The 21,943-nt window shown below is 39.2% G+C and overlaps 1 protein-coding gene across 1 annotated transcript in view; it reads left to right on the top strand.

The window, feature by feature from the left end:
• The window catches only part of YTHDC2 (YTH domain containing 2), a 1,963,388-nt gene extending 1,948,645 nt beyond the window's left edge, over positions 1 to 14,743 (top strand). The window contains exon 33 of the mRNA XM_044059160.1: positions 14,615 to 14,743. Within this exon, the coding sequence (XP_043915095.1) occupies positions 14,615 to 14,743 (129 nt within the window). The remainder of the gene's footprint in view (positions 1 to 14,614) is intronic.
• The last annotated feature ends 7,200 nt before the right edge of the window (positions 14,744 to 21,943 follow it).

The following is a 21,943-nucleotide window of genomic DNA, read 5'->3' as shown; positions in this document are numbered from 1 at the left end:
TGGCTTAGTTTAAATATCTGTGACTCTATAGCTATAAAGACTAGTCTTCTCTTTTTGGTTGAGCCTGTTAGGGATCACCATGGTGGATCATCAGTCTGCAGAACAAGTGGCATTGGAATTTTACATTGTCAGTTGTCAGCCCAGCGCCCAACCTTCTTCAGAAGCCACATGCATATGCACACACACTCACACTCACACCTAAGGCCAATTTGGATTGTCTAATCCATCTGGAGCATGTGTTGGGAATGTGGGAGGAAACCAGACACTCTGAGGAAACCTACTTGAACACAGGGAGTGTAGATCATAGTGTGTGTTGTACTTTTAAAGCAACTGTAGTTCATGGGCACATGCATAAAAAGTACTGAGCACGTGCAAGCAGAGTGCCTTTTTTGTGTAAGCAGTTGGACTGAAAGCATGTATGTGTATAGTAATCAGTAAGTTAGCTAGTTCATTTAAGTTTTATGTTCCAGTCATCCATCCTGATGAGTTTGTGTGTAATAAATATCTTAAATGAACACCCAAGCCTCATTGTCTTATTTGAATACACAAGACAAGTGACATGGTGTCAGAATGGGATCCGAAGTCAAAACTTCTTAAATCCATGAGCCTTACAGTCAGAAATGGATTAAATACGAGAGTGGCTCAAACGACTTGCAAACGAATCGTAAGCAGGTCAGAAAATATTTCCAGGTACTTAAACTCATTTAAATGATTTTTCCCTTGAATATAAAGTGAAGCATTCCAAACCAATTATTGAGTAAACAAAATGTTCTGAATTGACATATTGAAAAAAAGTGCTTGAAATAATTACAAAACTATTTGAAACAATATCCAAATCATATAAAATGTTTGAAAAAGAGAAAACTGTATTTTTTCACAATGTACTACTTTTTCACATTAAAGCTGTTCAAATTATCTAAATTGTGCAGTGTAGGCAGTGTGTGCACTATTACAGTACAGTCTTTTCAAAGAGTACAGTTATTTCAAAGAGGCTGTTGTGCAGTTGAATATAATTACAAGTACCTGGTGTGTGTTTTACACTTATTTGGCATTGCAGAGGGATTTCACAGACGTGGTCCACTTGTGTTTGGATAATATTGCTGAAAATTGGAGTGTGAGCAAGAATATGATATTTTCATACAGGGTGCTTTTTTGATCAAGACACACATACAAAAGCATTTATTCTGCTCAATTTAGCTCATACAAAAGCCATTAAGAGAGAACGTTTGTGTATGCATTGGCTGTACAGGCAGAAATGTGGGAAGACCCTGAATGCTTAAAACGTAACTTCAGAGAAATGTCAACCCTCAAACGAATATTACAGTGGAAAGACACGCATTTTAAACAAGAGTTCAAAAGCTTGGTGAAACTTTTGCGGCACATATAACTGACTTGAAAAACAAGGCAAAAACTTGCAGATTTGGTGATCTGAGAGATGAGTTGATAAAACACAAGCTTGTGTGTGGTGTTAATGATGCAGTGAGAAAGATTTTGCTTTGAGACAGTAATTTTAACTTTAAGCAAAACCATATATATTTGTCAGATATATGACCTTACAGAAAAGTACACAGATATGATTATGAATGAGAAAAGCATGCTTGCAGCTTCTTCCAGCACGAATGTTGATAGTATGCAGCACAAGGTTAGGAGGTATAGGTCAAAGGGTGTGGCTCCCACAATAAAACCCAGGGCACACGCAGCAAAACTGAGGGGTTATTTAGCAAAACCCATGGTCAACCTCATAATCAACTGTCATACTTGTGGAGGCAGTCACAAACCTAATCGAGAAAAGTGCTTAGCTTTTGATCAGCAATGCCACAGATGTACAAAGTGGAATCATTTCAGAAAGCTTTGTGAATCTGAAGAACCACATTCTTTTATTAAGAGAGGGCATTCCAAGAAGCAAGTTGGTCAAGAAAGCTGCAACCCTACTTTTTATGTCGATGGTATATCTGTGCTTAAGAAAAAGGTTAATGCAGTCAATTTGTTGGCAAAGAGTGAAGTATTTTGTACTGTACTGATTAATGGGAAACCTGTAGAGCTCAAAGTTGACGCTGGTTCAAAGTGCAATGTTATGTCAGCAGAAATATTTGTTAAGGTAAAAGCTGTTGAAAAACTTGATTTGGCAAAGTATGCGAAGCTTGTTGCTTGTGGTGGTGAAGAGATTCAAACTGTGAAGGCTCAGTAGTGCTTTCATGCTGTTCTGATGGGAACAGCCATGACTTGCAGTTTTACATAGTCAAAAGACACGTGCAGTCACAGTTAGGCCTCAAAGATAGTTTGAAAATGGGACTGATTTCATTTCATAAGGAAGTCCACCATGTAAGCATCAACAAAGGTTTCACACAGAATATTTTTCTGAATATGCCAATATTTTCAATGATAGGCTTGGCAAACTCCCAGTTGTGTACTCCATGAAGTTAGACCACTAGGTAAGCCCAGTTGTCAGACCAGAATGGAAGGTTCCAGTAGCAATGCAGGGCAAAGTAAAAGCAGAGCTAGACAGAATGGCACATTTAGGAGTAATTTTTTTCCAGTAGAAGAACAAACTGAATGGGTATCCTTTATGGTAGTAGCTCATGAGAAAAGCTCAGATGACATTTGAATATGAATTGATCCAAAAGATTTGAACAATGCACTGAAACAACTTCATCATCCAATGCATAGAGTTGAAGTTGCTGCTCTCATGCCAAATGCCACAGTTTTTTCTATCTTAGATGCAGAGAGTTCATTTTGGCAGATTTTACTTGATGGAAAAATCTTCCTTGATAACCACTTTCAGTACACCATTTGGAAGGTACAGAATGCCATTTGGGATAAATTCTGCCAGTGAAGTCTTCCAACGTGCGATGGAGCAATTTTTTTCTGGTTATCCACATGCTGTTCTGATATTCTTGTAGGAGGCAGGGGTGAAGCTGACCATGATAGAAACCTCAGAAAAGTTGTAGCTTATGCTCATGAATCTTAAACTGAATCCTCAGAAATGTAAATTCAGGCTAAAAGAAGTTAAGTATGTGTGTCATTTATTTACCTGTTCAGCTTACAACCAGATCCATCCAAGCAAGCTGCAGTTCTTGAGATGCCAGCTCCAAACAATGCCACATCTTTACAACATTTTCATAGCATGGTCAACTATGTAGGCAAGTTCATTCTTGATTTAAGGGAGCTTTCAGCACTACTACAAGAGCTGACATACAAAAATGTAACTTGGTCCTGGTTGGAACAACACCAAACAGCATTAGATTTCTTGATACAGAAAATTGCCAGTCCACCCACTTTGACATATGATGTTCATAAACCTGCAAATCTTTCCTGTGATGCTTCAAAATATGGTCTTGGTGCAGTAATTCTTCAAGAGGGCAGACCAATAGCCAGTGCGTCTAGAATTCTAACAAACTGAAATGCAGTATGCACAAATTGAAAAAAGAGCTTTTGGCAATAGTGTTTGCATGTTCGAAGTTCAATGATTATATTTATGGCCGACCTATTCAGATTGAAACTGAGCACTACCTCTTGTTACTATTTTGAGAAAACCAATGCACACAGCTCCAGCTAGATTGCAACGCATGATGTTAAAACTGCAAAAGTACAATTTCAATATGATTTACACAAAAGGCAAACTTTTTTATCTTGCTGATACTTTATCCAGATCACCCAGACAAACCAATGACCAGCATGACAATGAAAAAGCTGATTTTGAAGTTATGGAAGTGAGAAATGTTTATTCCCTACATCTTGATGAGCTTAGAAGCCACATAGTTTTTGATCCATTTCTCCAGAAGCTGAACCATTTTATCAGTCATGAATGGTCAGCAAAACAATGTTTACCACTAGATGTGCAGCATTATTTTCCATATTGAGACAATATTTTGATAAAAGATGGTATCATCATGAAAGGTCCAAAAGTGGTAATTCCAAAATCCTTGCAACAGGAGTATATTAAAATCTTGCATCGAGGTCACCCGGGAAGTGATTCTGCCAAAAGAAGGGCGAGAGGACTAGTATTTTGTCCTATGTCAAAAAATATTGAGAAGGAAATAGCTTGTTCAATTTGTAATAGTACTAAAGCGCACCAACAAAAAGAACCACTTCTGAGCCAGATTCCTGAACTACCTTGGTCAACAGTAGCCGCAGATATTTTCAAATGGAATGGTCAACATTATTTGGTATTAGTAGACTTATTCAAATTGGTTCAAGATTGACCTACTTCCTAACCTAACTTCCACTGCGGTCATTATGAAATTAGTGAGACATTTTAATTTCCATGGTAGTCTGCATAAAGTTGTTTCTGACAGTGGTGCACAGTTTACAAGTTAGCAGTTCAAAAGATTTGCTGAGACATGGGACTTTGTTCATGGTACTAGTAGTCCTAAGTTTCCACAATCTAATAGCTTGGCTGAACATGCAGTTCAAAGTGTGAAACAGTTGTTGGAGAAATCCAAAAGAGATAAAACCGATATTTTTCTTAATTTGCTTAATCTCGGAAACATTCCTCAAGACAATTTACTTTGTTCACCTGCTCAGAGATTGATGTCGAGACAAACCAGAACTACACTACCAGTCAGTAAGAATTTGATTCCAAGTGCTAAAACCAACATAGCAGTAAAAGCTCAACTCATGAAAAAGCGTTTGTCACAGAAATTCCATTGACAAAACAAGCAAACCTCTCAAACCATTAAAAGTAGGATAGAGAGTGAGGATGCAGAGAGAAAAAAGGTTTTGATAGAGTATCTGTGTGTGGAACCAAGATTGTACACAGAGTCACAAGGAATGGAATTTAGGTGGAATCGAAAAAAAATTATTGCTGGTGTCTGAGCCAGTGTTGCAGCATCTTGTCTGTAATTGAGACTGTAATTCTCAGAGTATGCTATTGAATGTTCCTGTTCCAGAGAAAAATTCATCTTCTCTTCCTGAAGTAGCTAATGAAGAACATTCCCCAGTAACTGTACGTTTTGCTAAACCCATTATTGTATAATGAGTTCAGGTCGTGTCTCAAGACCTAATCCTAGATATACGGCAACCTGGACATGATTGTTATTGTTTGTGTTTATATACTTTTTATGTGTATCTGATTGCTATTTTTCATTTGCATGACAAGATTATTAACAAGTGAAGATGTAGATCATAGTGTGTGTTGTACCTTTACAGCTTTTCTAGTTCATGGCCATGTGCATATAAGTACTGAGCACATGAAAGCAGAGTGACATTTTGTGTAAGCAGCCAGAGATTAAAGCATGTATGTCTGTAGTAGTCAGTTAGCTAGTTTAAGTTTTATGTTCTAGTCATCCATCCTGATGTGTTTGTATTAAGCACCCAAGCATCATCGTCTTATCTGAATATGCAAGACAAGTGACAGGGAAGACATGCAGACTCTGCACAGAAGGCACCCCAGCCAAGAATCAAACCAGACCCCCTTTTGCTTTGAATTGAGTGCACTAACCACTGTGCCACCCAGATGTAAAGAGTAATCTGCTGGAGTGTTTCAACTGTTAAATGCTATTCGTCATCATTGTAGCATCTTGTATACAACTTTAATAATACACTTGTATGCATGTGCTTACTTGTGTGAGTAAATCTCAGTATTATAATTGATAAACTCCACTTATGTAAAAGTAACTTATCACTTTAGTTAGCGACTAGTAATAGTAATATGTTACTTTTTAGAAAAGTAATAAGTAATAGCAATATATTACTTTCACTGAAAAGTAATTAGTAATAGTAACTTATTACTTTTATAACTAACACAACACTGGCTAGACTATAACTAATGTATAATGTTTGCAATTGAGAGTGTCAGTTTCGTTTGTGATAAAATGCTTGCAACTAGGATTGAGTTGGTGTGGTTCGTTTATATAAATGTATGACTGCTTAATATCGTAAGTGATGATTTAATAAAGATGTTTCTTGTTTAAAAAGGGGGCAGGAATTGAATAATTTATGTAATGTTGCTTAGGTTATGTGATATATAGCAATATATGTGAAGTATAATGTTTAATAACTTAATACAGTTTGATTACTTTCATACAAATATAAATTTGCCTGTGTCACACGTTAATTCAATAAAGGTGTTTAAAACAAAATAATGTAATATCAAAGAACTTGAGCAAGAGGGAGTGTATAAATATTTGGGAATTGAAGAAGGCTCAGCAGTAAAGCATGAACAAATGTGAATAAAACTTAGTAAGGAACATTTTAGAAGACTTACTGTACTGAAAACAGTCTTGACATCAAGGAACAAAGTCTAGGTTATAAACCAGTTTGCTCTTCCTGTCCTAACTTACAGTTTTGGAGTGAATGACTGGCCCCAAAAGGTGCTGGAAAGGTGGACAGGAAGATGAGTAGGATACTTCATGTTCATCAAATGATTTATAAAAATCAGTGCATACCAAGATTATATATTCCCCATTCTGAAGGAGGTATGGACCTCCTCAAAGTTGATTACTTGTATAGAGCTGCAGTTGTGCGACTGCATACATATCTGCTGACTTCTTAAGACCCAAATGTAGTGAAAGTTTTGAAACACGAGGAGAGTAAGTCTAAGATGACATCCCTTCTTAGTGTAGCAGAAGTGTATCAGCGTCAAGCAGGAATGGAAATCAAACCAGAAGTAGACAAACATCAGGCAGCAATTGAATGTGCCAAAAAAAAAAGAATATAAGGTGAAGGATCAGATGAGAAGGGAAGAAATGTGGAAAATGCATAAATGTAGTTCCAAGTATAGAAAACTCTTGGATCAACCTCATGTTTATCAGGATAGAACACAGGAATGGTGAAGGAGAGGTGAATTTAAACCAAAAGACAAAAGGTTAATATTGGTGGCCCAAGATAGTGGATTACTTATGCATTAGTTTAGAAAGTCTATTGAACATGTGAGAGAAACAGACAAATGTAGGTTTTGTAAAACAGAGTTGGAAACAGTCACACGCCTTGTTGCTGGTTGTGATGTACTAATGGCAGAAGGACAGTATACTGAAAGGCATAATAGTTTGGCAAGAGTATTGCATTGGGGATTGTGCAAACAATATATTGAAGTGGCTGAAAAACACTGGAAACATGAGTCAAAGCGTTATAGAAAATGATTGTTTATATCACATGGGATCACCCATTACCAACAGTTCAAAAAATAGACGAGAAAAACAGCTATAGTAGTCCATGAAAAGAAGACAAAAGTAGCATTGATTATTGAAAATGCTGCATCCAGTGACTACAGTGTTTTATGTACAGAGAGAGACAAAGTCATAAAATACCAGGATTTTCAGGCAGAAACGAGGGCATAGTGGAAGAAGGATAGCAAGACAGTTCCAGTAGTCATAGGAGCAACAGGTTTTAATAAAAATTAATTTACAATCGCACTTGGATATGTCACTGATGCATGTAACTCTTTACGAATTGCAGGAGAAGTCATTACTGGGCACACTGTAGGTTTTGAGAAGAGCACTTCTGGCTAACATCAAAGACTGAAACAATACTAATTTCATGAACTTTAATCATACGTTGACTTAGGAATGGGTTCCATTCCCATTGTGGTATTAGACACCCAAAAAACCTGGAGGAATTAAGTCTGCTTGACATCTAGAAGCCTTACAAAAACTGTGTTCAAAGTCATACTCACACTGTGTAGCAAAAGTCTGGAATACAGTGGCACCAATTAGGGCAAAACATATTCATTTATTTGAGCTGCAACTAAAAGAATGCTTCTCAGACTCCAGGCTGTGCACTTGCTGCTGCCCTTTTCTTCTAATACCTATATACATCCTATCTCTTCTGATAACTGTATACAGCTTATCTCTCCTTTTCCTTGGTCTCACCAGGCTAAGTAAGCAGAAAGTCATGGTCAGTTGCAGGATCCAACACATTAGGCATGCACTCTGGTCACTGGACAAGTATCAGTATGACTCTATCATAGTCCCTGTGGGTGTAAATGACCTGAAACGTACCTCCCTAGACTATATGAAGAGAGATATTAAGAACTATCTGAATGCGTGTCCCAGGCTGGTACGAGCCTAGCATTGAGCACCATTTTACCATCTCCAAGGATGATGCCACAATACAAACAAAAGATGACTAACTTTCATAATTGCTAAGTTTCCGGTGTCATTCTAAGAGGGTGCAGTATTTGTCAGCATGGAAGGAGATGGCCAACAGACCAAAATGCTTTGTCAGGGATGGTCTGTACCTGTCCCCTCAAGGCTTTCGAATATTAGCTAAACACTATCCTCCTCCCATACTGCCTTTTTTTAGGCAATGTCAAACAAAGTACTTCTAACATAGCAAATCATAACCAAGAAAATCTAAAGGTATTACTGCTCAATGCTAGGAGTCTAAGTCAAAAAAATTCACTCCCTAGAAGCCCTCTTCACCCTAGAGAATGCTGACATTTATGCAGTCACTAAGTCAATGTTTAAAGCCACCGAGAGTACATTGACAAGATCAGCTACTACACAGACAGGGACTGAAGGTGGCTCTGTCTCAGTTTACATCAAAAATTAATATACTTCAAGGCTGGTCAAACAGGCAATGCACTTGAGCTTCTCTAATTTCAAATCACCGTATGCAAAATCCAGTACAACTTTTCTTGCAAGTTGTACGTCCCTGTCTATGACCCAGGAAACCCATACTATGTATTTAAACTTGGAAATACTCACCATCCAACCCAATACTATATTCATGGACGACTTTATGATTCCCAATTAATTGTGGGATAATTATACAAAACCAAATGTACAAACGCATAGATTCCTGGATTTTGTAAACACAAACTCCCTGGACCAGATTTGCCAGTACACTGACCAGAGGTGCAACCATACTGGATCTAGTCCTCACTAATATGGGAAAGTGCTGCACATCCCCTAGTGTAATGTCTACTCTGGTAAGGTCAGACCACAAAATGGTCTCCTTTGAAGTAAAAAATAAAACATGGAACTCCAGCTAACCCTGGAATATTCAGGAACTACTGTAAGGCTAACCTCTTACTGTTATGTGATAACCTGTCAAAAATTCAAGCTCCCATGAACTCTGAGAATACTACTGCCTACACAAACTGTTCACAGAAACCCTATGCAAGCAAGTTAATAGCTGCAAAGAAGCAGCTGTACCCACCAGGAAGATGTACAGAACTAACTAAAAAAAATGCCACCTTGGTGGAATCGCATCATCAATAGGCAGTATAACACAAGGAAGAAAATCATGTCAAAAATTAGGAGGTGCAGCACCCAGTAGGATAAAGGCAGTCTTATCAAACTAAACAAACTCAGAGGACCAATAAAGTCTACGATAGCCATATTTGAGGTAAATTTGGCCTCCCAGGTCAAGGACAACCACAAGGCATTCTTTAGCTATGTTCACAACCTCAAAAGCAATACACAATTGTATGCAGAGCTCATTGTTAATGGAGTCAACTCTACCAAGCCAGAATATGTAGCAAACCTACTTGCCGACAAATTCAGCTACATTTTTAATCCTTTCTCCCCCACAGCCTCCCCTCAGGAAATACCGTCAAGTATAACTCCCCCTGCTATTGCTAGGGAACAGGCCATGAATGCTCTCTCTAAGGCCAAGAACACTGCATCAGTGGGTCCAAGCAATATCCCAGAATCCTTTTTAATAGCATGAAATATGATCTATCGGGCCATCTGGAATTGTTATTTAATTTTAACATCTGTCTCCAAACAGGCTGTGAAGATAGGTGAAGGCTGCCAGCCTAGCCAGATAATATTGTGTAGATAATTCTATCATTTGTAAATATTAATATAAGCCACGGGCTTGTTCTCCCAAATGGGAAAAAATGATGTTAAATGTGTAACTGCAAAAAATGTAACAAAAGTGCACTCTGCTGTAACAAAGCTGATAAGTCAATTCTTTGACATCAAAACTCAGAGCCGAGATGTCTAGATAAAGGCAATTCTGCCTATTGTTTTGAGACCAGATATAATGGCTAGAATTTGCATGTATAATTTCTTTATTGCTCTGGTTCCTGACCAGCTACAAGATCAAAAGGGCTATTAACCTCTGAGAGTCTGTTAGGCTGGGAACCAGAAAGAAATGATGTAATCTGAAATGAATCAGGGGTACTGTGTTATCAATTTAAGGACAGAAAGAATGAGAGCATTTGTCTTGAGAACATCCAGCTCAATACTCTGCCTGTGTCTGGATTGTAAGTAGGATTTTAGAACTGTGTTTTCTCCTCGAAATAGCTAGGAATTAGGAAGATTAGACTAAATGTTTTTCTGTGTTGATGTCAGAACTTTTCTACTGTATTATTTTAAGTATTTCTCTGTGATCTCTGAACTTTTGATTAGCACTGTGTAGTAAGAAGTATTGTCTTGTGTTTTTATTTATTATTAAATATTTTTAAACCTTTCAACTGTGGCTGTTTTTTGTAGAGATAATTTAAGCTCTAAGAATACATTGCATGTATATAGTGATACTGTACCAAGTCACTCCAAATAAGTCTTCACTGTTCAGTCACACTTACTATTTGGATAATAATATTGCACAGTATAATTGGACACCCTTTCATGAGCCTTTGAGTAGCTGATAAATATTAGCCGAATAGTGGCAGTGATTTCTACTATATAGTCTGGGTAAAAGGGGCATAGCTGGCGAACATGTGCTAGCCTTCCCCAGGAGTGTCTGTGTGGTTGTATAAACTCTTATCTCAAAGTGTGTGTGTGTCAGCTACTTGGGCAGGGACACAAAGCACTGGTTGGGCAGAGAGGGTGCTGGAGGTTTTAGCTTGCCCACTAAGCTGAGATCTGGACCATGTAGCTGTGCCAGTGGGGAGTCTTATTGGGGACCTGGAGAGAAAGGGAGAAACCACCCCCAGACTGACTAATCTCTGTGTGCTCTTGAGGGAAATTGTATTTTACTGTGTGTGTATTTATTATCCTTTCCCTATATGGACGCCCCTCACTGGTGTTAGTGGTGAGGATTGAGGCTCCTTGATTGCTGGGCCAGTGCACAGGGGACACACAGGCTTTGTGCCTCATGAAGAACAGCAATAGTCATCCTTCTGCATAAAGGTGGGCCATCTATAGATCCTGAAAACTACAGACCGATAAGTCTCACACGCAAAGCCATGGAAAGAATTATGGAAATGATCAATATTGACATAGGAAATCTCCAGACGCTGGACCCAACCCAATTTGATTTTGTCAAGGGCTCAAGCTGGTGGATTTCTCTGAGAAAGTAACCAAACCAATGGATGAGGGCAAAATGTTTCACACTGCCTACCTTGACCTGGCCAAGGCATTTGATACAATACCCTACTCAGGCACTGTTGACAAACTCAAGAAGTTGAGTACAAACCCTTATCTCACCTAGTGGATAGCCAGCTGGCTGACGAGCAGGACCCAAGAAGTTAAAATTGGGGAGTCCACCTCTACAGAGAGGCCAGCCAGTCCCTCAGGGATTGGTCCTGGGACCACTCCTTTTTATCATTTACTTCCCTGAAGTAAACGCCAATGTCAGTGGCTTCTGGTTAACTAAATTTGCAGATGATTGCAAATTAGGAGCTGTCCCTGAATTCCCCACTGGCACAAATGTTCTCCAGGAAGGACTGACACAAAAACAACTGGTGTCAGAGCCATAAACTAAAACTAAATGCCAAAAAATGCACAAGAGAATCCTTTGGGAAGTCATCCACCCCTGGTAACTATCATATTGACAACACATCCCTAAGAGCTGACCAATTGTTCAGGGACTTCTGGACACACATACAATAATCTAGCCTTTGACCATCATGTGTCCACAGTACTGAGGAAATCATTCTATGTTGTGCAACTTATATACAAAGGTATGGCATCTAGGTACAAGGAAGTCATTATTCCACTGTATTCGGTATTCCTCAAAACTATCACTGAGTACAATGCCCCTTTGGTATGTACCTAACCAGGCATATCCAACAATTGGAACGTCCACAGAGGTTCCTCACTAAAAGAATACAGGACATAAGTAACATGTCCAATGTAGACTGCCTCAAAGCCCTATCCCTGTATTCTGTCTCCTACATGCTGTTGAGAGGAGATCTATGCCTGGCGTACAAGGCATTGTCAGACTGCACACACTGATGAACCTCCTGCATATCCATAAAAGAAACAGCACCAAAATTACATGTTCTAAAGACTTAAACCTCCCATGTGATATAAATAGGACCTGCTGGAGAGAGAGGTATGTATCCCAGAGACTACCCCTTCTTTGGAACAGGCTCTCCCCATCCTTGTGAAGCAGAATTCCTCCCTAACCCAATTGAAGTGCAACTTGAATAATTGGATGGGAAACCAGAAATTCATCCCAGGTCTGGCACCTTTGTCTCTAATGAACACAGGCAGCCTGTAAATGTTTCCTCTACTAGTCCCCTGCTTGTAAATATGTCATCTCTGAATCCCCTGCTTACACTTATCAAGGGTACCAGAACTTGTCAGAGATTTGGAATGCATGGTAGACTTAAAAAGGCCCTTGTGGTAGTTAGCCTAGTAAACACCTATGAACCTACTTCTCTTACTCATAATTTTGCTTTTACTCATTCATTCTCCTGCTTCCCATATCTACCCCAGTCATTACTTCTAACAAATATTTTTTCTCACTCTTCCCTCTCTTGTACTCCTCCTTTTCCACCATTTGCATTTTTCAACACTGACATTTGATTTATGAGTGAATAATGAACTGTCGCACTTATATCAGCATGTTTCAATTCTACATGATATTGTATTTATGTTGTTGTAATGAAAATGTGTGCATTATTGTGCATGCCGTATGTGCATTAATATTTGTAGTAATCTGTATGTACAGTATATGGTAATGTCAATTTTCACCTATGTATATGTATTTTCTGTTCTTTTATTTATGGAGCTTTTCACCCCATGCCTCGGCTAAAATATAAAATTATGGAGACTCTTAAAAGTTCACTACTTAAATCTCGAAAGGCCTCCAAGAAACAGAATTTGCAATAAGTATCTTCAGCAAACTCAGAAATGCATTACACCCACCACAACACATTCAGCCACATCTTAATGTCTCAAGGTCTAAGTCCATAAGGCAAACAACCTCACAATCCAATATTATGGTCATAGGAAACTCCTTTGTGGGCAAAACAATGTCCCACTAACCATGCTGAGCGAGGAAAGGGTTATGGTCAGTTGCCTATCAGGGCCAGGATCCTTTTGATCATGCATGCATTCAAGTCACTGAACCACAAGCACCAGTATGATCTAGTCATAGTCCGTGTGGATATAAATGACTTGAGATGTTTCTCCCTGAACTGATGGAGCTCCCCAACTATTTATCCCAGGCAGGTATGAGCCTAGCAGTGAGCAGAATTCTACCTTCTCCAAGGCTGATGCCATAAAACAGATGCAAGATATCTTTCCATTCCCTGCAAGCTCTCCTCACTCTGGAGGATACAAATACCTGTGTAGTTACTTGAGACATGGTTCAAAGCCACAGATAGCACACCAGCAGTGCAGGGTTTATAATGCCTATCACACATTTAGACAAGCTACTGCAGAATAAGGGACAGAGGGTTGAGGTGTGTCTGTTTACATCACGTTTCAAGGTGGGTCAAGCAATATGTTGCACTTGACCTTTTCCACGTGCAACTCATCATAACCAAAGCAGTGAAATTGGATGTTTGGCAAATCCAATTTTCAGTAAAACCAAGTCACAGTTTTTCTAGGTCAAACAAATGAGCACTGGGCCAAAAGACATTTTAGTGCCTGCAGAGCATGCTCTACTGAGCATGAAAGGACTAAACCCTTTCTAGAGATAAAACAGGTTTTTGCTATAAGGAAGGATGTTGCATTTCTCCAGCTCCTTTTTTCCCAGTCTGCATTTTTTCTGTTTTATTTATTTCAAAGTAAGTACATTTGTATTAGTACAATCCCTGTAATAGTAGATCTTTGAGAAGGGTGCTGTAGCAGTAAGCATACCCAACACAACCCCATTAATAGACTTGCCATTTCAATTTTTTATCACAGAAAGTAGTTTTCTGTCTATGCGCAGTTCATTTTGTTAATTTTACTGAATTTTCCATTACATATGTGTTTTATCTACAAAGTGTCTTGCCAGAAGAACTGGCCAGAACTTTGTGATGCTTACAAGGGGACCATGCATATACGTTTAGAAGTTGTTAAAAGGCTAACATTCACTAGCTGCTTACAAGCCTAGATGCACACCCCAAGCCATTTAGATCCCAAGCATCATAGACTATATATGGGGAGGCATGTTAGTAGGGAGGTAACTAAGGATTTATAAATCTGTTAAGATGATATTTTTCTTATTGCCAGTCTCTGTCTATAAGGAACAGGAGGACCCAGACCATGGATACATTTATGATTTCCCATCCAGTTTTCAATGTTCTGTTTGAAAAAGGTCAGGGATGAGCTCTGTTTTACATAGATGGGGAGCTATTCCATAGTGCGGGGATCCTTTAGGACAACCAAGCTCAGATCTCTGGATCTAGTATTTCTCATGCTGCTTGTTTTGTGCATGTGCCATAGATCCATCATGGCTGGGTCTGAGGAAGCCCTGTAAGTCAATTTCAATTTTTTATCACAGAAAGTAGTTTTCTGTCTATGCGCAGTTCATTTTGTTAATTTTACTGAATTTTCCATTACAGATGTGTTTTATCTACAAAGTGTCTTGCCGGAAGAACTGTCCAGAACTTTCTGATGCTTACGAAGGGACACTGCATATACGTTTAGAAGTTGTTAAAAGGCTAGCATTCACTAGCTGCTTACAAGCCTAGATGCACAGCCCAAGCCATTTAGATCCCAAGCATCATAGACTGTATATGGGGAGGCATGTTAGTAGGGAGGTAACTAAGGATTTATAAAGCTGTATTAAGATAATATTTTTCTTATTGCCAGTCTCTGTCTATAAGGAACAGGAGGACTCAGACCATGGATACATTTATGATTTCCCATCCAGTTTTCAATGTTCTGTTTGAAAAAGGTCAGGGATGAACTCTGTTTTACATAGATGGGGAGCTATTCCATAGTGCAGGGATCCTTTAGGACAACCAAGCTCAGATCTCTGGATCTAGTATTTCTCATGCTGCTTGTTTTGTGCATGTGCCATAGATCCATCATGGCTGGGTCTGAGGAAGCCCTGTAAGTCAGGCTAATATCTCCTCTCAGAAGCCTGTAGGAGACTGAATACAGAGAAAGAGCCTGTAAGTGATATGTGTAGGGCAGGGCTATTTATATGGTGAATTCTCCTGGTGAAAAGCTTTTGTGGGCATTCCAACTGTTGCATTTTTCTGGTTAGATATATGCTCAAGGAGGCGTATTCAATGACTGGTCTGATAAGGGCCAAGTAGAGTGGTACTATAACTTCCTTGGACCTGGGTATCATACTCTTACCTATAAGTTGGGCATCATAAAATGGTTTTCTTATTATCTTAACTATGTTTTGGTCAAAGGCCAGATTGCTGTCTACATAAGTTTCTAAATCCATTACTACTGGGTCAACTCTTCAGGGTCTTTTATTGTGTTTATATGATGCTATCGAATGGACTAAATAGCGAATGCTATTTAGTCGCTCCGATACTGTTGAAATGGCAAAATAGCGAAGTCACAGAACATCAATTTTTTTGTCAGGAAAAAATTTGGTGGGCCGTCTTCAGGAATTTGCCATTTGCTCCACTATGGTATGATCCCAGAGTTGGTATATTTAAGTGGGGGTGTGGGGGCACAGCCCCCCACTTAAATTTGTGTTTATTTATTTATTTATTTTTTTTACGGAGCAGCAAATTTTTCCCCCAGGTTGGTATACTTAAGTGGGGGTGTGGGGGTCGCTAGGTAAAGTATTGCACTGTTTTACCCATCTCCATTGCCTTGGTGATATTCTGAAAGAAGTCTACCAGGTTAAGTAGGCATGACCTTCCCTTAAAGCCAAATTGGGATGGATCCATTTTCTGTAGGCTGGCAATGTCCTTGTGTATTATTTCCATGATAATTTGTTCCATGGTTTTGCACATTAGGCTTGTTAGACTGATGGGCCTGTATTCCCTGTGTCAGTTGACAGTCCACCCTTGTGGAGGGGAATGACTATTATGATACTCCAGTCATTTGGAATATGGCCTATTTCAAGGCTGTAGTTGAAGAATACCAAGATAAAGGAACTCACTTAAACAAAAAACAGTATCCAAATAAACAAAGTGCCAGGCCACCAAGGTTATAGGTTATTAACTTTATTCAACTTAAAAGTAAAAATAAAAATGGGTAAGCACTTTCACGTTACAATAGATCGCTTCATCAGACATTCACATTAAAAAAAAAGACCCATCTGTATAGCAAAAGCACTGTGACATCATTTCCTGTTGCAAGAAGCATGTAAAAAAATTTATAACAACAATAAAAAATTCATCACATAATAGCAATACACTTACAAAACACCGAAGTACAAAACTTTAAAACATTCATATAAAAAATTTATACACACACATTTTAATGTGGGTGTGCCTTCAACATAAGTTTCAGGGAAATGCCGTCAGTGGTGGAGGTAAAGGAAGTGATCATTTTCATAGGATTTTATGTTTGGGAATTAATCCGTTACTTGCACCAGTAACTGAAATGGCAGAAGTGGCTGATGATGATTCCGCTGAGAAGCCGACCTTGTTTTTTGCCCGGTTTAAGGATCTTGAGAATAAGTTTTATAGACTGAAGTGTCTCCAATGGCAACGCCTCCATTTGGAGGCAGAGCTGCATCATGGAGTGGTTCCAATGGGGTTAAGGATGTTGAAAATGCTGACATATGGCAACACCCACCCGGAATTACTGAGAGAATGGCAAAATCTGAATCTAAAACTGAGTTTTGATTACATGAGGCTACTGATCGATTTCTTCTTACCCATGGAAGAAATGCTACTCAGGGAAGTTAAAGAGCTACAAAATAATTTATATGAGCAGTTCTCTGCAGAGATGATTCGTGATGGTCTTGATACATTGTATGACAATATTGCTGACTCTGAGAAGAGGCTGCAAGTAATGAAGTGGAATGCGCTGCAACGTGATGTGACTGATTTTAAGAAGGAAGCATTTTTGCCTGGCCCAAACAAATTAGGAATCTTGAAACAATGGTCACTGGAGGCGCAGCTAACAGTGAGCATGCTGCCCCGAATGGAGAACAGGCGAGTGTGAGTGGCAGAGTTGATGTACCTGAATCTACACTGACTGTACAGGTAGAAGATACCTTACTAAATGAACCAGGAGCACCAAGGACCATGGCTGATGCTACGACTTCAGCTTCACTCCCTTATCCATTACCAGAGCCCGTTCCTGTATCAACAGACCATCACAAAAGCAGGTCCAGGAGCAGGGTGAGAAGGGGGCATGTTCAGCAGCCTTTTATATTGGGGGACAGAGGGTCAAGGATGCAAACCAGGAACAAGCCATAAATTACCTTATAGTGAATTTATCACGTATTTTGATGGCTGCATAGAAGGATTTATTGAATAAGGGACTGTTGTCTGTACCAGCTAAAGGAGAAACCATGCTGGAAGTTTTATTGGATTTAAGGATGTTTGCAAGGAATGTTACCTTGGCTGTGATGTTTCTGCAGCAATCACAACATCTGAATGTGTTTAAGAAATCTAGCACATGCATACCGAAATTACATCCTAACGTTGAAACATTTTTGAATGTATGTGAACAAGAGGTAAGGCAAACTTTCATAAATAAACATAGTTCTCACTTGTTTCATTTGAGCATGGAGGAAAGTAATGCCCTAGAAGAGTTGAAGGACTTAACTACTGTAGAAATGCGGCCTGCAGACAAAGGGGGAGGTGTGGTCTTGCTTGACAGAGATGTATTTGTTAATGGAATGTACACTTTATTGCAGGATGACAGTACTTATTTCATGATTACTAGACAACAGGTTACAGGAATTACTGAGGAAGTAGCCTTTTTGATTTTTGATCTTCTCATGACAGGAATGATATCAGAGGATTTTTATAAGTATGTTAATGCTGAGCATCCCGTTATACCCATAATTTATGGGTTACCAAAAGTACATGATTCTGTTCAACTACCAATGCATCCCATTGCATCTAGTAAAGGCTAAGCGACAGAACCCCTTTCTATATTTATAGACAAGACACTCAGTGCAGTTTTGAGTGGTGTGGAAACAGTTTTAAGAGATACAAAATTATTATTGCAGAGTTTACACCATTGAGTATCTGGATTTACTGAAGTTCTTGATTTTTATTTTGGGACAATGGATGTGGCATCTTTATTTATGGTTATTCCCAGTGCTTTGGTGGTAGAGAATGTGAGGACTTTCTGAAATGGGAAAGATGGATTTTCTCATGACAAGATTGAACTTATCTGTACTCTTTTGGAAATGGTTTTAGAAAATAATGTGTTTGCCTTTGAGAGTTTTTTCCTGCAGAAGGTTGGCATGGCAATGGGCACAGCATATTCTATAACAGCTATGCCAACCTAGCACTGGCACAGTGGGAAGTATAGTATTAACTGGTAACGTGTTCCATCATCATATTTTTTTTGCTGCAAAAGATTTGTGGACGATATCCTTTTATTATGGGATGGCTCACTTGAACTGCTAGCAGAATTTGTTTTTACATTCTACCTCTGATTTCCTGACATTCACATACACAGCTTCTGATAGAGATTGCATTTTTAGATGTATCCATCAATAAATCAGTAGTAGGATGTGTTAAGACCAAGGTTTTTAAAAAGGCCACTAGGAAGACTGTATTATCGTATAAGAAGAGAATGCCTCCTCGCTGAGGGGTCAGTTCTTGAGAACTATGAAGCTTTGTAATTATGATAGCCTCCTGCAGAAGGAGTTTGAGATTTGACTTTCTGGCAAGAGGCTATGCACAGGATGAGGTAGATAGCTGTATAGCCCAAGTTTGCCAAGAAAGGAAATACAAGGGACAAGCTTATTATGCCCAACAGCTATCTGAGAGAGAGGCATCCCCTATATTTGCTCCACAATGTACAGTGAGGGTTCAACTCACATTTTCAAGTGATGTAAATACTTTCTGTGATATAGTGAAGAAACACTGTGGGGATTTTAACTGTCTCTGAAGAATTGAGTGGAGTTGTATCAGAAGTTCCACATTTTTTTTAGAAATAACCCCAATCTGAACAGACAACTATGCTATAGAAAAGGAGCATTAGGAGGGCTTCCGCAGTCCCAGCAGCAAGGAATTTATCCCTGTCGAAGGTGTAGTGCATGTAGATTTTTATACAACCTGTTATGGTTTTTAAACATCCCACTTAGGTTTTTCTGTTTAGTGTATGTTTATGTAGACTGTTCTACAAAGAATTTAGTTTATTTGGCATTCTACACCCTCTGTTATGCTTTGTACAGAGAGAAAACCAATTGTTCCTTTAAGGAACGGATTTTGGAACACTTGAGAGAAATTAGGAATGGGAAGCAGGGAAATGCATTAGCACACCATGTGGTGGCTGAAGGGAACTCCCATAAGTTTAAGTTTCTGGCACTGGAGGTAGTTGGAACTAATATTAGGGGCGGGGATCTTAAGAACAAGACAGAGGCAAGGGAACAAGCCTGGATTTTATCACTCCATGCAGATAACTTTCCAGGACTAAATGAGTTTGTTTCTCTGAAGCCTATGCTGAAGGCATGCCCACTCCCACATTAAAATGTGTGTGTATGTCATTTTTTATGTGAATGTTTTAAAATTTTGTACTTTGGTGTTTTGTAAGTATATTTTTATTATGTGATCAATTTTTTATAAATATTTTTACATGCTTCTGGCAACAGGAAATGTCACAGTGCTTCTGCTATATAGATGGTTCTTTTTAATGTTAACCTCTGATGAAGTAATCTATTGTATCGTGAAAGCGCTTACCCATTTTTAGTTTTACTTTTAAGTTGAATAAATGTAACAGCGTTGGTGGCCTAGCACTTCGTTTATTTGGATACAGTAGTTGAAGATTGCCTCAAATGGTCCTGATAGTCCATGTTTTAGACTGTTCAGGAGGAAAACAGGGTTGTTGTCAGGACCCACGGAGACAGAGTTCTTGGCTTTAGTGATTGCTGCCAGTACCTGGTCACCACTGATAGCTGGGGATAGGATGTTAGAGAAGAATTTCACCTGGTGGAGCTGGGGGGCGATGAAGTTTGAGCTGAATTTATCAGCCATTAGATTTACTGTCACCCTGATTGGTGAAGTTGGTACCGTTCACCACCAGTTCAGTACAATGCTCTGTGTTACCACTAAGGCTCCTGATACAGCTGTAGAAAGCCATCTGATTGTCCTTAGCCTGCAAGGCTATGTTGACCTCGTAATTTTCAATACTAGACATAATTAGACCTCTTAGTTTCTTGTTTAGTTGTATAAGACAGCACTTGTCTTTAAGGGGGGAGTTCTTCCTGATTTTGGCCATGAGTTTTCTTTTATTATACGCCCTATTTAGGTAAGGATTCCATCACTGGAGTTTGTTTTGGGTTTATTTCTGGTAGGTACAGCAGCCTAGGTGCAGTCATTCATATATTTGTATAGGGACTATGTGAGTAATTCTGCATAGGTATCTGTGGTCTCAGGGTTGGGGGAAGCATTGAATTTTTGCTGACTGTCATTTAATAGGATGTAGTTTGCCTTTGAATAGTTCCTGTTACTGGTTTAGCTAGATTTTCTGGGTTGATTTTTTTACTTCAAATGAAGCAGCTTTGTGATCCAATCTCATTAGTAAGGATTTGAAATGGGAAGGGGGGGGGTACAACTCTCTCCCATGTTGATGAGTGCCAGATCCAGTATGTTCACTCCTCTAGTTCGAGCATGCACTATCTCTTCCAGAATGTTTGTCTTCATAAAGTCCTGGAAGTGTTGTGCCTGTGAGTTTGAGGCAGTAAATGTTTCCCAGTCTATAGAGGGGTAGTTAAAAAGTCATGCATGAATAGGGTGCTTAGTTGGATGGTGAGCGCCTCTAGTAGGCTTAGGTAAGAGTCATGAGACTAGAGGGATAGATGGTGACTTGTAACTAGACGTGATATGGTGAGGGACTTTATCTGTGGTGACTTGCACATGGATGATCTCCATGGTATCGCCCTGTTTAACCAACCGGGAGGGTATATTTGTTGCTAATGTAGATTTGAGACACCCTCACCTTTGGCCCCTGTCTGTGCTACTGCTGTTCTAAATGTGTAGAAGGCACTGAAACCTTGCACTTCCAGAGTGCTTTCTGTAGCTTTAAACCAAGTTTCTGTCACAGTACAGATGTCTACATTCTCAGAGTGAGGAGGGCTTGAAGGGTGTGGACTTTTTTATTTAGGCTTCAAGCATTGAACAGTAGCATCTTATGGTTGCTTGTAGACCTTTTAACTGTTTGGTAGTTTTGTTTTTTCAGAATTGCCTTAAAAAGGCTCGAAGGGGATGGATAAAGTTTCTAGGGGGACAGCTGCAGCCCATCCTTGGCAAAGTAATGGTCTTTTGACCATATCCTCAAATGCTGGCAGATACTGGATCCCCCTGGAGTGACACTAGAAACTAAGACAATTACTAAAATCAGTCATTTTATGTTCATACTTTTGGCATCATCCCTGGTGATGGTAGAATGCTGCTCAATGCAGGGTTTGTACCTATCTGTGACATGTATTCCAAGAGATTATCTCTCTCTTCATATAATCCAATGAGGTATGTCTTAGGTCAGTTACACCCCATGGACTATGATAGAATCAGATTGGTACCCTGGGGTAAAGTAACTTGAGTGCATGCTTGATATTGCAGATCCTAACTCGAGATAAGCAACTAATCATTAACTTCTGTTTGTTGAACCTGATGAGTGGGGTGTTTTGTATGTCACACAGTGGAGTCCCCAGTGACAAGAGTATTAGGTGAAGTATATGCTTTGCTCTTTGGAGACCATTGTGTGTAGGCTTAAATGAGATGTTTGGTGTTGCTTTTGGTATGTGATTTAGTGATTGCTGAGGAGCAATGTTGCCATTAGTTAAC

This window comes from Protopterus annectens, chromosome 17.part0, assembly GCF_019279795.1.
Source record: "Protopterus annectens isolate FY-2018-M chromosome 17.part0, PAN1.0, whole genome shotgun sequence".
Taxonomy (NCBI): domain Eukaryota; kingdom Metazoa; phylum Chordata; order Ceratodontiformes; family Protopteridae; genus Protopterus; species Protopterus annectens.
The sequence above is the reverse complement of the archived record's forward strand: the minus strand, read 5'-3'. Positions and strand labels throughout refer to the sequence as shown.